Consider the following 20,373-nt stretch of genomic DNA (forward strand, 5'->3'; position numbering starts at 1 on the left):
GGAACTCGTTGAATAGTTACGCGAAGATCACGATTATTTCGAGCGAATCTTCCCAAGTAGGTTCGCGTTGACGAGGTCAGGGAACAAAGTAAACGTGCGCCTGGTGCAATTAATAGCTCAGAGAATAGCTGAGCTCTACTTGGAGGCTTTTACGCGCTCCACGAAGACTGTTGTGTGGAACGGTTCATTCAAACATTTTTCTTCGTGATATTGTTCTTTCTAAACTCTAAAATTTATGGAACTCGAAGGTACATGTTTTGGGATAAACGAAAAACTATTTATGAGCTTTGAAGAGAATTATTTAATATTATTGATTAAGAGAATACAATTACCTGACGAAAGCTATCTTAATTGAATGACTTGTTTGAAGAATAGTTATTTGTTATTTGCAATAAATTTTGTCGATATTATTCTAATGTTTCGTTTATATTTGAAGACTTCTTTGAGTAGGCTCTGCAATTTCGAAATTCAATTAGTAAAATTTTTACGATGAATAAAGGTGTATCTTTCTGAGTATAACTCGTTAATTACGTTTTTTGGGTCACTGAATCACAGTGAAAAGGAAATTTTCAATTTGCAGTGTGACTACAATTCAGAGCTACTCTGAGCCAGAGTATGCATGTATATGGGTCATGGCAAGAGGAGGGAAATTCGAAACCAATAAAAAGAGGCACCAAGTGGCAGAGATCAAGAAATGATATAATTACTCTTATTAGTTACTTTACGAATGAGAACATTTTCTTTCTTTCAACTATAAAGGACCTCAGAAGCACTTTTGCATTGTTTTTCCAATATTCTTATGTAATATGCCTCTTCCTATTGTATTGTCACCACACGATCATCTCTTTATGCACGACTCAACAAGGCGTCTCTTGTGGCGAGCCGATCAGCTGCGTTTTGAGAAGGCGTTCATCCGGAGGAATCGCAAACAGTGTTACATAAATGCTGTGACACGTGCTCGAGAGCTCGTGTGCTCGTTTGTGACGTACGGTTCTCGCACACGTTATCACGCGAATGGAACCAACGCCCATGCACGAATTCAGCGACACTGAGGCGATTATAAAATTGCTACGTCCTGATCTTCCAAACTATTTCGGTCAACGAAATCGTCGCGTCGAGATATTCGTGGAAACGGGTTCTCTGCTAGTTCGTAAATAAATTGATAGTAGACGACTGCGATGTTATCAGCAGTTTCAAAGTTTCAGGTATTACAGCGGATGTAGAAACTTGGGAACTCCTGTCAGAACTCTTTTTATATTATCATAGCCAAGCATATCATAGCTTTTTATATTATCATATCGTAGCAAAACTTGAAAAGAATTCTTATTTTCATATTTTCGCAAAATATGATACAGTGGTAACTTTATTTTTAAATTTCTGAAAGCTAATTGAAGCAGTGATACAAGACTACTGAAGCAGTAATTCAACTGTCAACTCTCAGTAATAAGATCTAGAGGTATTATGAATATTTCAATATCTAATTTGCAACTAATAGATAAAAAATATCAATGAGAGACAAGAGAAGCGATGAAGAAGACTATCGATCGTTTGTAATTATCGATTCTAGAGACTTGGATTCGTGGCTCTATTCCAAAGGGGAGCTTGCAAGGCTTCCATCGTTGTGGATTACACAGTAATCTTCGACCAGACGCATCACTGCTTGGAGCAGTACAAAAAAAATGGTATTTCCTTTCTTATTCGTCGGGGGCTAAGTCAAGTTCAATAACTCTTTATTTCTTGCTCTGTGAGTCGAAAGGAGAAAGTATTCCCTTCAATTTCAATTCTATCGTAAAAAGAATAAGGGTAGTTTTATTTTGTTTCTGTAGTTTTAAGCTTCTTCATCAATATGGCAGCAGGAAGTAATCTTTTAATAATCAAATTAAAGGATTCCCAATTTGTCACGAAATCAATACTTCACTTCCTGTGATACGATTTTCCGCCAGGTGATAAGTCTGTCTGGCTGCGCCTTGTCTGTGCATGAAGCGACTAATCTACTGTCGATATTCCGGCACTCGTTTTTCTCGGTCGGTACATAGACCTTCAAAATAATTAAGATAAAATATTTACAAAGCTTTTGACACAAATACGAGAGACTACAGACTTAGATCAGTTTTTACATATTCGAAAAAATCGTGAATCAGTTTATCGTTTTTACGTCACATTCAACGTTATCGATTTTAGTGGTGGTATAAGGTTACAACGCTGCTAGTGGTAGGATTTAAAACTATGTATGCGAAAATTCAATTTTGTGCTCACTCTAAGGGTAGCAAATTTTTTGATTCCAGGTAAGGGGTGCAAACGACCTATTTTCGGACCAAGAAGAATCTCTGCAAATTTGAAGCGAAATCTCCATCGATTGAAATGCTCTGGTAAAGAACGATCTTGACAGAGTTTCTACATTAATTTAATTATATTTAAGTAGTATGAATTGAAACTATAGAGACTGCTCAAGTCAACTGATCTAACAAAACTTCAAATGATTATTTTCAGAAAAAAATTGAGAATTTAATCTGTTTCCATAAAAAACTAATACTAGTTTAGTTAAGTACTTTATTCGAACAGCTACCCAAATCATAAACGAAATCTGTATTAAAACTTATACATTGATCATATCAGAAGCATGAATAGATTGATTACAGAAACAAATTAGACTTGAAACTTCCAAGTAAATAATAAAATATTCACATAATAAAAGGACAAAAAACAGCAAAGAAAATATATTTCATTGTAATTCGAATCTCTTGTTAAAAACGAGTATCTATAATTCATATTACAAGTATATACGTAACTTCTCAGTTACGCAATTTTCCTATCAATTACAACAACGCCTATACCTTTTCTACCACTGACGTTGACTTCATGAATACCACTTTGAAATTTTCCAACAAACAGTATCCAGATTTCTAAACCAAAATTTTAAGGGATGTCAAAAACATTCTCAACCCTTTCTGTCAGATTCTCTTGTCTCTAAAACATCAACGCATAGGTCGTCTGAATGCTTGCTGTCTCAACGACGTTGACTAAGGGAAAACCAGGAGTTCTACATAATTTATCAATAGATTGTTTCGTAAGAACCAGACGTCGCGTGTGTGCGGGTCGGTTATCGAGTGAGTTGGGTTAGGTTGTCTCGTCGGGTGGTTGGGCGTCGGGGCGCAGGAGTAGAGCGTGCCAGGACAAACAGACAGACGTAGTCAGACGGACGTACCTTACCGTGGAAGGACTTCGGTCTTGACGAAGGCTAGTCCCTCGCGAGACACTGAACGACAGACAACGCAAAAATCGTGTTCCATAGTTCTCGCCACGAACCACCCCACGATTTCACACCTGGTAAGAGAAATCAACGTTCAAGCAACATCCACCTTCGCTTTTCGACGTCCAAGTGCTCCGAATCCCAAGGATTTTGGGCTGCCTCCAACGTCGAGGCTGCACACTCGACGGGATTCGCGGAAAAGTGATAGCTTCTTTTGAAAATTTCGACGTGGATCGCGAACCGAATAATCGACGATAAGATCTGTAATTTATGTTCCGTGTTGTCATTTTGATTTTACTCGGTTTTGTGCCAAGGAAGAGTCTAGATTCTTTGACCCAGATCCAGGGTAGATGAGTCGGTAAGAATGTTCAATGCTCGAATTTTTTCTATGTGATTTTTTAATGTGATTCAGTCGAGAGATGTTTGACTTTTCGAGAATTTTATGAATTTTCAGTTCGCGTGGTCTTTTGTGTGTACGATTTTTTATGTTGTCTTTCTGCTGAGATGATACAGTGATACAGTATTGAGTTACGTTATACAAGAACGTCGTAGAATTTACAACACTGAATTTTTAAATATGAATTTTTAACTGTGAGAGATTTTATAAAGAAGAAAATAATTGTAACTATTATTGGTCGAATATTCAGCTGTTGCAAGGATGAATGGCACTGCTTATGCAATCCGTAGTTCGAGCTACAATTCTAACATTTTAAAGAGTTTCAGTGTGTAGATTGAAAGTATGAGATCATTCACTCGTAATAATAATTAATGTAGAAATCTGTAGACATTATATATTTGCACAATGTAAGTTGCACACTTTGGAGTGCACTTCATCTAGCTCACTTGACACATCTTCGTGGATAATCGTTTAATGAATATTTAAAGAATAGGTACAGTAAATGGGGTATCAATATTTGCCACAAGTAGAATAACCAACTCGAGCAAAATATTATTCAGTTTTTAGAAATACAAACACTTTTAGGAATTCTATGCCGAGGGTGTGAAAGAACACAATTATTTCTAACGATTCTTCATTGAGCATTTGCTCGATAATTCTGGTACAGAGTGGTCTGAAAAATATCGAACCATACTACTACTGATGTATCACTGTGACCAATGATGCGTAGTTGAAATCATCTAGAATTAGTTCTACGCATATTCGGCTACACATCATTCATCAATCAAAAAATGTGTTTATGGTTGTAGGACAAGATGTATTTTTTATTTCTTTAGTAACTTAAATGACACTGACCCTATGATGTACAATATTTTACAATTATATGCACTGTGTAAGGGATTATTTCATGGATTATTTAGCACACATTGTGTGATAGTGTGAGAGAGCCTTTAAGAAACTGTGTCTATTTTTTAACACAGAATTTGGAACGTCGATCGTGATTGATTATCGATTATACCATCCATTCTGTTGGCACTCGCATCACCTTCAATCTCGACTTTCTTACGTGACTGTCGAAAATTTACGGATAACTTGTGCTATCGTCACACATAGGCGCCCTAAATCGTTAAACGAACAAACCTTCCTAAAATTCTCTTTTCACGATAAGTGAATAAATGACCTTACAAAAATTCGAATCTTGCACAAGATCATAGAAGTATTAACATTCATTAGGGAAGCCCCCATTTTATTTCCAATAAAATTTTCATGCTTGAAAATTTTTAATCATGGTGTCTTTCTCGATTTTACTGATTTAAAAGCCAGTTCACGTTACACTTTCTGCTCATAACTTATTTTTAATTCATATCACGTTATTTCCCATTGCGTCACGTTGTACAACCTCTGAATCATGCCGCACCCCTTCAAAACTGGGGTAAAAAAAACACGCAACAAATACTTAAATTTTATCAACTCTTTTTGTCGCTCACAGAAGTAAATAGGTTAATATCCAGGAAGCATCGATGCGTTCCCGATAACTATGCACACGTGACAATTGCACATCGCCACTGCAGGTGCTTCGAAGATGTTACTCTAGGATAAAGCAGTATTGCCTGTTCATATGCTGTCACGGTTGTTGTTATCAGTCATTGCTCCCGATCTATCTACTCGTTTCGTTCGCAACAATGTCGTGAATATCCAAGTTACACATAAGAAATGTCCAACAGAAAGCACACCATTAGTTTTTCGAAGCAAATTATTTGCTTTAATTTCTTCTACTGTGAAATAAAATCGAATGCATTGGGAACAAAATTTCGAGGGAACTTAAAGAAAAGAAAATATGTAATACCTTGATCTTAGAATAGAATAAATATTTTTGGAGAAGGTATAGTTCTAAGTTTTTATTTCTTCTTGTACAATAAAATTCGAGGTGAGGTTGTTGTGCTTTACAGAGCACTGACTGCTGCGTTTATGTTAGCGATTTCTCGAGCTTCAGTCGCGCTGAAAGGGTTTTTTATCCTCGAAAAAAAGATAGACAATGAAAGCCAGTGGAATGCCAAACTAACCAGCTGCCTGATTTCTTGTTCCCAAGTTCATTAAACTAGAGGAGTCATTTTTTTCAAGACGACTTCTACAGATTTGTTAAATTCTCAGATACAATCCTAAAACGATTTTTAGTTAATATGTATGTACTTACAACTCATTCCTGAAACTGTCATTTGGTACATACAAAGTATTTCAAAATTGTAGGTCGATCAAATAAAAATTGATAAGGGGTGAAACATTAAAAAATCCTTCTTCCTTGATTTAAAAAATGTTTAAAAAACTTTGAAGTGCCAAGATTTCGAATGACAAAGTAATACTAATTATTTCCAGAATTTTAGTCATGGAACAGTATGCAATAATTCCTTCGTAAAATTATTGACTCAAAATCTTATCTACAAAACTTTATGAAAATATGAACCCAAAACCCATTAATCTTTAAATTATTCTTCAATGGATCTCTTACTCTAATTCGCTCTGTACTATGTTTTTTATGAATAAGATAAATGCCCTAGTAGTTAAATATGACCTAATACCTAAGCACTCACGTTAATTTCATTCAATTTTAGGCTTGAATTCTGATGTATCAGGTAATCTAATTAAAAATAAAAACTAGTGTCATAAAATAGTATGCTCATAATTAAAGTATCAGGACATACAGTTTTATGTTGCTTCCTTACTGGGACGTTTGACATCTTCAGCATTTAAGTATTAGGACATTTACCTTACGACCATTTCTTTGACTAAAAATGTTACTGAAATTTTATAGAAACATAAACCTAAACCCCATTATATTGGTTATAATTTTTAAAGTATTTCATAATATTTGAATTATTAAATCCATCATTTTTAAACTATTCTTCAATTAATCTATTCGTCCAGCTCATGCTGTACTATTGTCTTCCATGAATATCATCATTTATATAGCTCACAATTTTCATAAAAATACTTAAACCAGGCACAGCCATCATTAACCTAGAGTAGACACGAGCGTCAAATCGTTTTTCAGACCGTCCTGGCGTAAAACAGTTCGAACCCGCTGATAATCCGCGTGACGCGAAGGTGTCGCAAGCTTTGACAACACGTGCACTCATTAGGGAGTTAACTTAGCCGTGTTACACGATGTACATCCACGTGCATATAAATGTCGGAGTCGAACACGCTCACCAAGTCGGATCAATAACTTCAGAAATGGGCACTTGCCGAGTCATACAGGCACGCTGTGCACGACCTGTTTCTGGCTCTCCCTAGAAAATGAGAATGGAAGTCTTTGACGTGCTTGTGGTCGTCATTTCAAAGTCTTCCCCGATCATCTTTCGCGAATTAAGCTAACGAACCCGATTTTAATAAACACTGACACTTGCTGGCTAAAGCTGACTCGAGATCAAATCGATCAGCTGTAAACGAAGCTGCCATTCGGATTTTCTTTTATTTTCCTAACAAGTTCCTGATTCACATTACTTCCATATAATATTCATGAGCTGTTACAAGTTTCGTTTCCATTTTCTTGGAATAAGAATCGATATAGCATGAGCAAAAGAAATAAAACTAAAATGGTTGACAGAGTCACGGTTGCGTGTGGGTTTCTGATAATTAAACTAAAAGGCATAAAAAATTTAATTTTCTGGAGATAAATTTCTAGTGTAGCTAATGTATGCATTATTAAATGACTTGTCCCTTGATAATAATATAGAAATTACTACGTGGAAATATTTTTTTAGAATATTCGGAACGTTGTTATTTCATTTCTATATTTGTCTCGTAAACACCAAGCTTCTAAATGTAACAAAAACACCGATGGGAAATTGATAAGTAGATGGTTAAAAGCTTCCCTCGTCGAGAAGGTAATGATCCAGATCGGCACGAAGCAATTGCGATAGAGGGGTGCAGTTATTTCTAACCAGACGGTATTCAAATCGTTTGTTCATTGAAGCGATATTCACACGAAATCCCATCTAGGTATAGATTTCTATCATGAGAAAGGTCGAGTCGGTGGAACAGGTGAATAGAAACCTGCCAATAATGTTTCTAGCCAGTTTCGCGTGTACATCGGAGAAACAACAAAAAAACTTGCGAACATTTCTCCGAATAAAGCGTCTGGAGGTTACACGAAGGTTACGCACAGTATTAGCGAAATACGAACGATAAATTACCCTTCTATCTCAAATCAGTCTTAATCTTATCGTTAACTCGCAAACACTATACTTTATTTCTTTCTCATTCGATTGAACTTGCCTTTACAACAGTTGGCGTGGCTAGATAAAAACCCTTACGAAAAACGTCGCGTTTAGAATGAACCGCGATAATTTCTTGGGGTTTGAAAAATGCTAAAAGAACTCTCAGTGTTCTCGTGTCACCGCCCTTGTTATCGGGAATCGGAATTTAGGCGTCACAGAGGTAGACTCATTTGTACCCTGGCATGTTCGAATCGGTCACGACAGTAGTAGCACCAAGAAAACACATGGCAAGCAGATTGATGCTAATTTCAATGCTGTAATCATGTTAGCACATACTTCTGGGCACGTACAAGCAGGTGGTAATTCGTAATTGGAGGTTGATGTTGTTGCACGCATTCTAGGCATTTGCTCCAACAAGTAGTTCGAACGAATCGGGCAGTCTCTTCGTACGATATTTCAGTCTCAACATTTTGACAGAACTCGAATGCAGCCTGTTGCAACCGATTAATTACCTTAGCGACAATGACATCATTAATCGTGCTTAATCGAACATCTGTATTCGAGTACGATGACTCACGCATCGTAAAGGGTAGTGGTTTGTTCATTCAGTGCAGCTCACCGATCACAATGTAGGCCTGTTCGGCGTTCATTCGCCATCACGCAGAACTTTCTAATTTCTTTGACGCAATTACCGTCGCTGACACGCAACAGGTTCGCGAAGAAATATTTTGTCAGGGGCGAAGGGAGACCCTCGATTCAGCTAATTGTGTAACAAACGTACTCTGAATGGACGCGCAAGAGACTGCAGGCAATGCAGCCAAGTCTGCTTCGGACCATGGAAGAAACATGGTAAGCTTCAAATTTCAGGTGGTATTCAATATTGCCAGGTAACCATTTACAAAAATTGTTCTTCGTTTAAAATTTCATATGCACAGAGTGTCAAAAAAGAGTGATTTAGGATTTATATGATACTTATCCAGTTGAGAACTTTCTTGTTAGTAAATAATAGTAAGTCAACTGTCCCTTATTATAGAAATGATTAGTATTGATATTAATACGTATATGTATAGTAATCTCGTGGTACGTGTGATACTTGTAACTGATACATCTCGATAAACCACATGATCAGTTCAGTGACAGAAATACAGAGATAAAAGATATTTTAATCTCGAGGTCAATCCCGAGAATGAACCCAGGTCGATACCATACCAAGATGCAATCAGATTCTATGAAAGTAGAAGCTACTTCATGCTATTTGGAAAATTCTTTCTATGATACATTCACGCAAACAACGTTGCAATCCCTTCGAATTGATGAGTTCCGTGGAGAAACGAAGGGAAATAGCGGTTCACCCTAAAGAGGAGCTACTGCTGTAGGTCACGCCAACCTAAAATGCTTCGAAATTGCGATAGATGTCGATGGCGCACTATAATCATTCGTGGCTTAATCCCATAACGAAGGGAAAGTCGAACGGTGGCAGGCACGGTATAGATCCTCGAGACATCATCGTTCTGTATTATCGAATGATCAATGGGCTCAGGGCCAACGTCAAGATACAAATTTCCCTTGCACACTTCTACTATCATTTCCGCATCGTGTAAATCGATTCTTTAAATACGATGTGGGCTGCACACCATTTACGCCAAACGAGATAGGAAATGTACAGCAATTAAACAAATGATCCTCCTAACAAGTAGTTCAAACTGCCTTCCATCAACACCTGCGATTTCAAATTTCAGATATATTCATACTTCAAAATTTTCCAAATCTTCGAAACTCCAAATTTCTAAACATTTTTATTTATTTTTTATCAGAACTTACACATAAACCTGTGTTATTATATCTTAAATCTGATTACATACTTAACATGTTGCAATAATAAAAACTTCGTCGCTGTAATAACTACTCTTCAAATGCCCATATTCTAAACTTTCAAAAATTGTACTTTCCAAGAATACAACAATATTACACTGATATAAATCCCAATTTACATAAACGTATTTTACCAGATATTCCATTCATCGTTTATTTTCACAACTTATTATTCCATAGGTAAAATCAAATCCACTATTACCACCTGGCTTTCGGGCGCGACCGCAAGGTCCACCTGGATCACCGAGACACCCCCTAAATAATGGTCCTGTAGGGCAATCGCGACCCGAAGGACAGCCCCATCAAATTGGATACGAAGCTCGCCCGCCTTTCGGGCCACCGAGTTCGGCCCAATTCGCGCAACACGGACCTCACGAGGGTCCAAGACCGCTTGGAAGTCTATCGCCTCAGAGACCGCCGCAGCAAGGTCAAAATTCGCCTATTCTCTTAAACCCACGCTTCCCTGGGTCGCCACCTACCAGAATCAACCCTCAGCAGAGGCCAAGACTACTGAATCCCGCGAACTACCAGGCGCAACAGTATCAGAGGAACTTGCAACAGGCTCACAAAACAGGGCCCGAGCACCAGAACGTCCCACCGGAAGTGCGAGCTCCCGAGGGCTTCGTTCGGCCGCCGCCGATCGCGCAGAGGCAATTGCAACGAAATGAATCGTTGTTGAACATACCTCGACCACGTTTGCCATTTAAGGAAGAGAAAACATCTGCGCTTCCGCGTATAATAGTCGAGAGAATGGCCGACGTTGACAGCGTGAAGAGGCCTCAGCAGGTTGAGAACTTTAGGGACAAGATGAGGGAGCACTCGGAGAACGACGACGATGACGATGTCGTGATAGATGGGAAAAAGTCGCCACGTCCTGGGAGTGGTGTTGGGAATCAGAAAGAGTTGACTGATGCAAAGTCGCCGAAGAAAGAGGATATGCAGGGTAAAGATGGGACGAAGAGAGGTGAAGTGACTGTAACTGATGGGACAGTGGACAAGGCGAAGGGTTCTGTTTTGGAGAAAGTCAGTGATGCTACTGTGAATCATCAGTTTGATAAATCGGAGAGTCAAGTGCAGGAAACTGTTAAAGGGTCTGATAGTAGGTTACCTTCGGCTAAGGCTGATGAGAAAGCACACGCAGAAGCGATTGATAAGGGAGTAGAGGAGAAGGTAAATAATAAGTCAGACAAGCCTGTGGAGAAGCCAGTGGAAGATAAAAATGCTACTGAAAAGGTGGACTTAATTAAAGATTGTGTAACGAAACCAGCGGCGCCGAAGGAAACGAGTTCATCAGTTCCTGCTTCCGCGGAAGACAAATCTAACAAACCAGATTCCAGTGCATCCAATCTACCCAGCAAAGAGCTTTCAAATGAACAAAGTTTAAAGACAGAGTCTCAAAGTAAAACAGAATCGTCGTTGGAACAGAATGAAAGACAGAATGAACTGGAGTCGAAGGTATTACCCAAGTCTCCAGGTAAATCAGAAAAAGGAGAAGAATCAGAGACAGGCACGAGTACCTTGATAGAAATACATCAAGTTCAGCAAGATCTAAAGGTGCCAGGAAAATCACCAGAAGAATCGGGGTCAAGTTCGCCAGCAGGAAGCAATGTGGTTAAAAATGAAGAGGAACTCCAGGTGCCCTCCAAGTCACCTGATCGATCAGCTGTGAGCACGCCAGAAATGAAGCAAAGTCAAAATGAGAAAGAAGGGAAAGGTAGAGACATGTCTGCGGAGAAATCTCGTCAGGAACAGGGCACAAAGGACGAACAAGCGAAGCAGGAGGCAAAAGTGGATTCTAAAACTGAATCTAAAGAGGAACAAGTAACTAGTGTAGAGAAATCACGTGAAAAGACACCGACGAATCTTAATGGTTCTTCGAAGGAGAAGGAATCGAAGGATTCCATCGCAGTATCAACTGAAAAAATTAGCACAGATGCTATTACAGTAGAGACGAAAATTTCTGAAGAGAATGTCACTCAGAAACCGCAGCAGGTTACACCTATAATCACGACAGAAACAACGAACGAATTATCGGTGACAGAATCAGTGTCTCCCGTGAAATCCCCTGATAGTGTAAAAGGTTTCGATAACGGCCAAGAGAGATCGTTATCAATGGAACTTTCTCCTCGTAGTTCTCGGTCACCAACTTCCCCGATGTCGCCTAATCGTAGTGAAAAAGAAGAGAAAGAGGAGACGAAGAAGGCTACTTTTGACGAAAATTCAATCGATCGGAAATCACCCGCACCTAAAACTCAACGAACACCTACGCCAGCTAAGTTGGATGAGATTTTAAAGAAGAATTCAGCGAGGCCAGGTTTTTATGTATATTTTAAACGAATTCTGAGGGAATTGATAAAGGAAAAAATAATAGTATTATAGGAGTGAAAATATCCGTGGAGAGAATAATAGTGTTATATGTAAACGAATATATGATTTTGCTCTTATTCATCTTAAAATTTGTAGATAATTTTATATTGAATATAAAGAGATAGGGTTTCTAAAAAATTAGTTCGAGATTTTGCTTCAAACTTGCAGAATGATATTTTTACGATATCTATTATACCTCCAAGTTAACCGAACAATTGCAATACATAATTGTTTGTTTTCACAGAAAATGGCAGTGCAACGAATGGTATGGAGCATATCGATACGGTAAATATTTTCACAGAAATGTGTGTTGATACATTTACTTTAAATATTTTTATTTAAATAAATTTATTTTAAGAAATCGTTGAAACAGCACATTCATTTTCACAGACCCCAACCACAAACGGAGTGTCGGATTTATCAATGAAGAAATCGCCGTCTAAATCAAAGGACAGTGATAAAAGGTCAACAGCTGGTTCACCCGTGAAATCGCCCAGTAAATCTGTGAAATCATTGCCAAGGACCCCAGAAACACCTTCATCGACAGGTGCCCAAGAAAAGAAAAGTGAGAGTCAAAAAATTCATCGTTCGACCAATTTAACGTGACAATGCTTTTTCTACTCCTACGAAAAGTTTCGTACGATAATACGCCTGCGCTCATTTACGCACAAAGGAACACACATACACAGTTCTTTTATAAACTGCACGCCTACGTTAACGAAAATATGTGGCTTGGTGTGAAAAGACAAAGTTGACTTTGAAATCTCTGAAGCACCCTTACCTTGAATATACACGTGTCGCACCGATCGTCTATAAATATACGCAGTTCAAAATAATTACTAAACTATAGGAAAAGAACTTGCTACAATCATAAATGAGTTTTAAAAGATTTATGAGATTCTATGCTGTATCTTGATTCATATTATGCGTCTCGTACATAATTGATCCGCTGTAAGTAGATCGAGATCGTTTTTGGTCAGCCACGACGCAGAGCGAGGGGAAGCGTCTGACTATAAAAGTAGATACAGCATCGGTGGAGTTATTGACCAGATCTCCTTACGTTTACTTAATTTAATACTCGCAAAGGTTCGTTGGGTCTTTTTCGACTCAGAAATTTTATTTTTATCACCTAATTCTATATAATGAATATTTTTAATGCAACATTTTTTTAAATAGTGTGCTTCAGAATATTACAATGTAGATTTCAATTAATTATTTAGAAATGAAAAAGTAAGTGAGTAAGAATTAAAATTTTGTAACCTAATTTTTTTCTAATAAATATTTCTAATACAAAATTTAAAAACATGGTGTGCTTCAGAATATTACAATGTAGATCTCAGTTAATTATTCAGAAATGAAAAAGTGAGTCAGTATTTTTTATGTAAATATTAGCATAAAAAATCAGGGTCTAAAAAGACTTTTGTTACCGATAGCCCTGCGAGTGTTAACTATTGTCGTATTTAAAAACATTCTCATTGAAAGTAAATCCTAGTAAATATGATGCTTTTATTTCTCCTTTGCGTATAACTTATCTTAGCGCCATCAAAAATTGTCATGGGCTTGGCAGTTTTCCAAATATGACCGCATTTACTTAACTCTATTTCATATAAATAATACTTTCTGTTACTTATCTGTTTTAGAGAATATTTAACATTCTTACTAATAACAACGCTTTTAATTTCTGTCGAACCGTATAGAATTGCCTATGAACAAAATCCAAGTGGGTGCAGCACCTTCTCCAAATCTGAAGACAGTACGATCGAAAATTGGCTCACTGGAGAACGCGAGTTACAAGCCTGGCGGTGGGAAAGTGAAGATAGAGAATAGGAAACTAGACTTCAGCAAGGCGCAGCCGAAGATCGCTGCGAAAAATGAGAAGTACACGCCCAGTGGTGGTGATAAGAAGGTTCGCTGTTCTCAATTTCCTACATCCATTGGTTTTTACATGAGCGTTAGAAGTAGAGGAAAAGAAAAATAGAAACACAAAAATAGCACTCCATTAATTTTTAAATTTTCATCGACTAGCTTACAGAAATAGAAAACTTTGCATGCATATTTATGAGTGACACTACTAGCGGACAATAGCTGAAAATAGTTGAAGATGATAAGATCGATAGTTGACGTGCATCATCTGCCATTGAAAACTTCAAAATTTATATTTCTCATTAGACCCAATACAGTTTGACGTTACTTAAAATAGAATGTAATCGCAGAGTGGTCGTATTTGATAGTATCGATAACACTTTAATAAAGTTCCATAAATAGTACACATCTCTAAATCTCTATTAGTAGATAACACATTTTGCATTTTAATCTTCAATTTACTGATACCTTCAGATTACCAATTGAAGGAAAACAATATTTCTATTTTACCTTGTAAAAAATCTCCAGCTGAAGAAGTACTGCAAATAAACTTTGTAAATTCCACTTGCTGCTATTTTTACACATATAAAAAAAACTATGCGTCATAGTCTAGATAATAAGAATTGGGTATTAGGACTCATTCTTGTATACACATAAAAATCTGTACCTCTGGGGAACTAAGAAAAAAAGAGTTCTTCAAGAAAAAAGTATTTCAGTTGAGAGAGTCAACTTTGACCAGTTTATGCTTCATGTAATAGTGCTACTAGAAATTATTCCTTAGTATTACTCTATACTATTATATTATACTATTATATTAGTATATTTAAAGATACCTATTTTTTATATTTTCAGAAACCAAAGAATACGTTGTGCTATCTTTTTGTTCCTAGCTTATTTGACGTTGAATATACTGATTTTTTTCATGTACCTCTTATATCAAATGGTACAATATTTTTGTATGTATTTTCTTGGGAAACATGCAGATCGCGCAAGTTAAGCTTCAATGGAATGCAAAACCGAAAGTTGGATCACTGGAGAACGCGACGTACAAGCCTGGCGGTGGCGATAAAAAAATAGAAACCGTGAAACTTGACTTCAAGGATAAGGCGAAGCCGAAAGTCGGTTCCAAAGATAACGCTAAACATGTTCCTGGCGGTGGTGGCGTAAAAGTAAGAATTTCATTTATAGTATACGTGAAATTTTCCTACAAATAACATTTTTTCTTCTTGAATGCTAAGTAGATTTAGAAGATTAGATATTCTTAATAGAAATTTCATTCGTAAATTGAATTTATTCTGAGAGTTTATTCTCGTAGCATAAATAACAATATTCGATTATTATTCATAAATTTTTGTACGTCTATTTTTTATGCAATCGTTTTTAAAAAATAATCAAATTTACTAACGGCAATCATCTTCATGGCTAGATAAGTGAAAGAAGTGATTAAACTACAGACATGAATACATCAACATATTTAGCGCATTTTGCATATTTAAACGTGCTTCTCTAAATTATTAATTATTTGTTGTATATTCCGAACAATTCGTTTAAAATTATGCAAGCTCTTAGAGTATATGTTATTGTGGCGATAAGACATTTTTCTTAAATGTGTGCTTTCTGTTTTTAGATACTTACCCATTTGTTGTAGTAACGTAATGCTTGCTTCATTTATACGCCATAAAAACATTCAGAAATTAGACAAATTAGAACATGAATTATGAACAAACTGCATCGTTGCATGTAGAATGTTAACGTAAATCTGCATTTACGCTATACATTTCTATTACTGATTCATACTGTCAATTATAAAATTAAGGTCCTAGAAGATCACAGAAAACGAGAGTCCTAGCATCAAGAGATCTAATTAGCGTCTAACTTATTAGCATTTCAATATTTAAAAAAATTCCTATTTCTTTCAAAAGTTTTACTATATTTTTTTGATACATAACTCGTGCAAAACTTGTATGAAATAGGTAGTTACGAACACTAGATTTCTTTGACATTAGTTTCTCTTGATGCTAAAATACCGAATGTGTAAAATGAAGCATCTCTTTCGAATATGGACACGAGGACTCCATAATCAGCAATGAAAGTCCTGGTGTACGATCAGCGAAAAACCTTGTATGCATGCATTGCCACCCATCATTATTAACAAGTCATTATTGTTTGTTGGTGTTCAGTCATCGGCTACACCGCCAAAGACGCCGCAGGATGCGACCAACGACGTAAGTATGTCAAGCAATTTCATGAAATATTCTTCTATTCACCTTTACCGCAAACACATATATTTGTCATCCAACATTGATGCTATTTCCGCACAACTACATCAAAATTTAAATTGTTAAATAACTATATCAAAAACTAATATCGTGTGAGATCGAACTAACGTTTGTTCTTACTTTTTTTTTTTTTTTTAAATTAACTATATTTAAAAAACGTAAAGATTTATGTGTCACTGTATAAGATGTAAAATGTATTTGTAACTACTGGAATGAACACCGATTGAGTAAGTAAATTCAGTCCCAGGAAAAGTGAAGCATGCCTCTGCATGTTTTAAAATTATTTGCGTGTTCGTTTTGAATAGACGAAGTTATACATTATATGTACGTTGACACAGATTTCTAGTTATTACTACAATCTTAGAGAAAGATTGATAGATTAGTAAATTTTCTCTATTGGCAAAGTCTATTCTAATTAAGGAATTGTAATGTTGTCTTGTATATTAATAAAAAAGCAAATACAGCAAGGTAATTATATTTTTGCATGGAAAATAATTCGTGTTCCCCCGCTACTTTCAGATTCAGACACAGAAACTCGATATCAAAGCTGAGAGCAAAATTGGATCCTTGGACAACGTGAAGCATAAGCCAGGCGGTGGTGACAAAAAGATTTTCAACGACAAAGACTACCTTCGACAGACTGGTTCAAACGTAGAAAGTCTCGGCGGTAGTGGATCACAGGTATTGCTTGTTTAAAATAAATCAATTTCACGTATCCAGTAACTGCTCAGCTATGAGTAAAACGACACTATTTGGAAATTCCCGTTTCAAATCGTTTACTAGATGTGACAGGGCGATAAGTGAAATAGTAATCAAGGAAAATTTGCCTTAAATTAACATGGCTTTAGAATTGCACTTTTGTCGAAATTCTTTGTCGTGTCACTTGTATTTACGTTATTACTTCGCTAAAAGGCTTCAAAACACTCATCGCATGTCTCGCACTCGTTAAGTTCCACTTTAATATTTCAGCACTTTGGCGACGCAAATTAAGTAGTTTAACGTAAAGCTTACACGTTAGGAAATCGATCGACAGTGTGTCGCATAAACTAGTCATTTCGAAGTGAGACATCTTTAATCGGTTTTCCAATGAAACTTTCTCGAGTTAAAAATAGTATACGTATACTTCGTTAGCCCGAAATTTTCCCTGAAACATAAATTTTTTAATTATGTACCTACATTTCAAGATAGCAATTTTCAGAAACACCGAAAGAAAATGTAAAATGGCCAAAATTAATTTTCTTTAAAGTGTCTGAATGTAAGCAACCCCTTGCCAAACGAATTTTATAATCTGCAAACATTTTTGTTAAGGATAGCTATTTAAGAAGATATACAGCTGGGGAGGCTGAAACAATAAATACAGCTTTTCAATTTTTTAAGAAAACTATTTTCGATGCTCACATCTGGTTCAACAGATATTACTTAAATATAAAATACGAATTACTTTTCTGAATTATACTAACAAATACTCTTTCTGACCTAAAAGATTCTTCACCACATGTGTAATTTTTTTATTCTATAAAAACTGAAAACTTTCGTACCCATAAATAGAAACTTTCATTCTAAAGGCAATCGTTTACTCCAAATTGAACTGTCTAAAAAATGGTTATATCAACTAGTGAAAAATCAAATACAATAATATTACACTTTGCTAAAAAAAATAAGAAAGATCGCCAATACTGCCGCCTCTCCAGCAGTATATCTCTTCTTAAAGGGGAAGTAGCCAGCCAATGGCTAAAACTGCTAAAACAGGTGTATCACACCGCGCAAAAGCCTAAGGCTCGAAGGGGTTGCCACGACACAAAGTATCGTAACCTTGCGCGGCCATAAAGCGATGGGTAAGGTCACCATAATCCTGACACGTGTGTTATGCCCGCAGAGCCCTGTGCCCCCTAACACGGTCACCGCTGGCAAGAACGGTCTGCCTACTTCGGACGAGAACCTCAACCAGGAATGCTAGATCACGAAAGCCCGACTATTAGACCCGCTTTCCGTGTCACTTGCGTCCAACTAATCACTCGTACGTTTCTTCCCTCCCCATTATTCAATTGATGGCCAGAGTTCATTCGTTTTGTACGCGTATGGGGACGAAAAAAGGCCGCGAATGAATTTCATTTATGCGCAACGCCAGAAACTATACTCTAAAAGCGACGAGCGGCAATCGACATGATTTCACGTTCTTACTGTTTTATATCGACGATCGTTGCATAGTATCAGCGCGCTACGTGGAGAAACTTTTTTCGTACCGAGTTGTGAACCTGAATTAGAGAGAGAACGATAGGAGAGATTGAAGGGACCTCCTTCCTCGTACGTGTGCGCCCTTTCGATCGATAATCCGTAGGTGTGTCTAGCGTGCACAACTGGTGGCCGACGGGCGGGGGTGCCCGCAGATGCTCTGGGCGAGGCGATGGCCCGAGCTGCGGGTAAATGACGCGAATGAGAAGTGGGGAACAGCTTGTACGTCTTCCTGACGTCCGCTGGTAATCGTGACAGATCTGCGTTTACGGAACACCCCACAGGGAACTGGCCACAAAGGTGTGGTTCCCTGACCATTGGAGGCGTTCTTGCCCACCGAGATCTGTGTGTGTAAGCACTGCTGGGAGGTGAAAAGTTGGCAGTTGGAATGTCAGCTACAAGCGTGAAGTAGTAGATGACCATTTGTCTAGTAAAGGGAAATTTAAGTGTCTTTATGTGTTTTCTGTGGACTTTCAGAGCTGACTTATCTCAACTCCCATCAGTAATTACCAGTGTGTAATATTGAAAGCTCCCAGTTGCGACGAGTTGTGCATGCCTATCCTAGCGTGGCACAGTAATCATTTATGAAACGACAAATCAGTTTCTCGTCCTATTTATTATTTGCAAAGTTCTCGTTACTGTATCGTTGGTTTGCAATCGCTTATTCTTAAGTATGGAGGTTGCGCGAAGAGAGAAGCCAAATCTAGGGAAGAGAATGTAGGATTGACGAAACGACTGCTGAGAGAATATTGTTAGAATGGAAAGGGATACGCGACACTTGTTCAGATTGAAAAAATGCATTTAAGGTTTCGCGTATGGATAAGCAAACACCATTCATCTCACTGTACCTTTTTGCAACACAGCCAGTGACTGTTTAATATTGTAAAGATAGTTTTCCAAGTTTTTATAAGGATGATATTAGTCGAGGATTTAAAGACTAAGGGAGAAAATATTTACAAAAAAAGTTTGTTCTTTTTTATCATTTGAGAATCGAGCGTTTTCGATGGCATTTTTCCGATCTGAAAAGGAGGCGCGGTAACGTGATACGCTTAGGATAAAAAAAGCATATTCTCATCTCTTGTGATCGACTAGGAACGACCGTGACCCGACAAAATAAATATAAATCTAATGTATGCAACGTACGAATCGCATAGTAACCGATTCGATATTCAAATCGATTAGTAATGTGATTCATAGCCCGAAAGTAGGCGTACATTTGCTAAAATGTAATGGAATCTCTGGACTATTTCGAAACTATTAGCGAAACACTTGATAAACGCTTTGAATGTGCTGTAACACAATAAAAGAGAGAAATAAAAAGAATGTGATGCTAAACGAACGAATAATTTAAAGATAACAGTAGATAACAGTAACTTAAGGCGGCTGTTTCGATAAATTGAAATAAACTCAACTTGTCTGCGATGCATTTGTGAACACGTTTAGTATACCTATAATGTATAAATACATTTGCAATATCCTTTATTCGTAATAATAAAAAAAAAATTGAAAAACACGAAATTGTAGTAGATCGATAACTTTATAAAAATTAATCTATAGAATAACAAAATGATAATATATTTGAATAAAGGATGTAGACAAAGTTATTAAAGAGCAAGCATAATTAATAACAAGATAATATTATAAATTTGCTAGTATCCGTGAGAAATATAATATACAACCGATTCGTTGATACAGAACGAAGAAATGATTTAAAATTAACCGTAGATAAGTGGCAAATTATTAAGATTATATTGTAATACTAAACAGAACGTTGAATAATTAAATGCTGTAAATGCAATGATACTTGATCGATGATACAAAAGGTTTTTCAACCTGAACTCGCCTACTTCCGGGATAGAACCAACCATTTCATTTAGGATAGCTCACAGATATGAA

General features: G+C 37.0%; 1 protein-coding gene across 1 annotated transcript; it reads left to right on the top strand.

Moving 5' to 3' along the window:
• The first annotated feature begins 2,995 nt into the window (after positions 1-2,995).
• Tau (microtubule-associated protein tau) lies at positions 2,996-20,285 on the top strand. Its single transcript, XM_076384855.1, has 10 exons — positions 2,996-3,067; positions 3,163-3,327; positions 9,917-12,050; positions 12,348-12,388; positions 12,494-12,668; positions 13,801-14,009; positions 14,950-15,135; positions 16,147-16,191; positions 16,765-16,926; positions 18,122-20,285. The coding sequence occupies exons 1-10, from the start codon at positions 2,996-2,998 to the stop codon at positions 18,200-18,202; spliced, it is 3,270 nt and encodes a 1,089-aa protein (XP_076240970.1). The 3' UTR covers positions 18,203-20,285.
• The last annotated feature ends 88 nt before the right edge of the window (positions 20,286-20,373 follow it).

Source organism: Calliopsis andreniformis, chromosome 9, assembly GCF_051401765.1.
Source record: "Calliopsis andreniformis isolate RMS-2024a chromosome 9, iyCalAndr_principal, whole genome shotgun sequence".
NCBI classification, from domain to species: domain Eukaryota; kingdom Metazoa; phylum Arthropoda; class Insecta; order Hymenoptera; family Andrenidae; genus Calliopsis; species Calliopsis andreniformis.

Excerpts from the sequence above, each read along its gene's own strand:
- Tau (XM_076384855.1), top strand. The coding sequence starts at position 2,996 with ATGCTTGCTGTCTCAACGACGTTGACTAAGGGAAAACCAGGAGTTCTA. Across the intron at positions 12,051-12,347 it reads GAAGAATTCAGCGAGGCCAG|AAAATGGCAGTGCAACGAAT; the intron begins GTTTTTATGTAT and ends TTGTTTTCACAG. Across the intron at positions 12,669-13,800 it reads AGGTGCCCAAGAAAAGAAAA|AATTGCCTATGAACAAAATC; the intron begins GTGAGAGTCAAA and ends CGAACCGTATAG.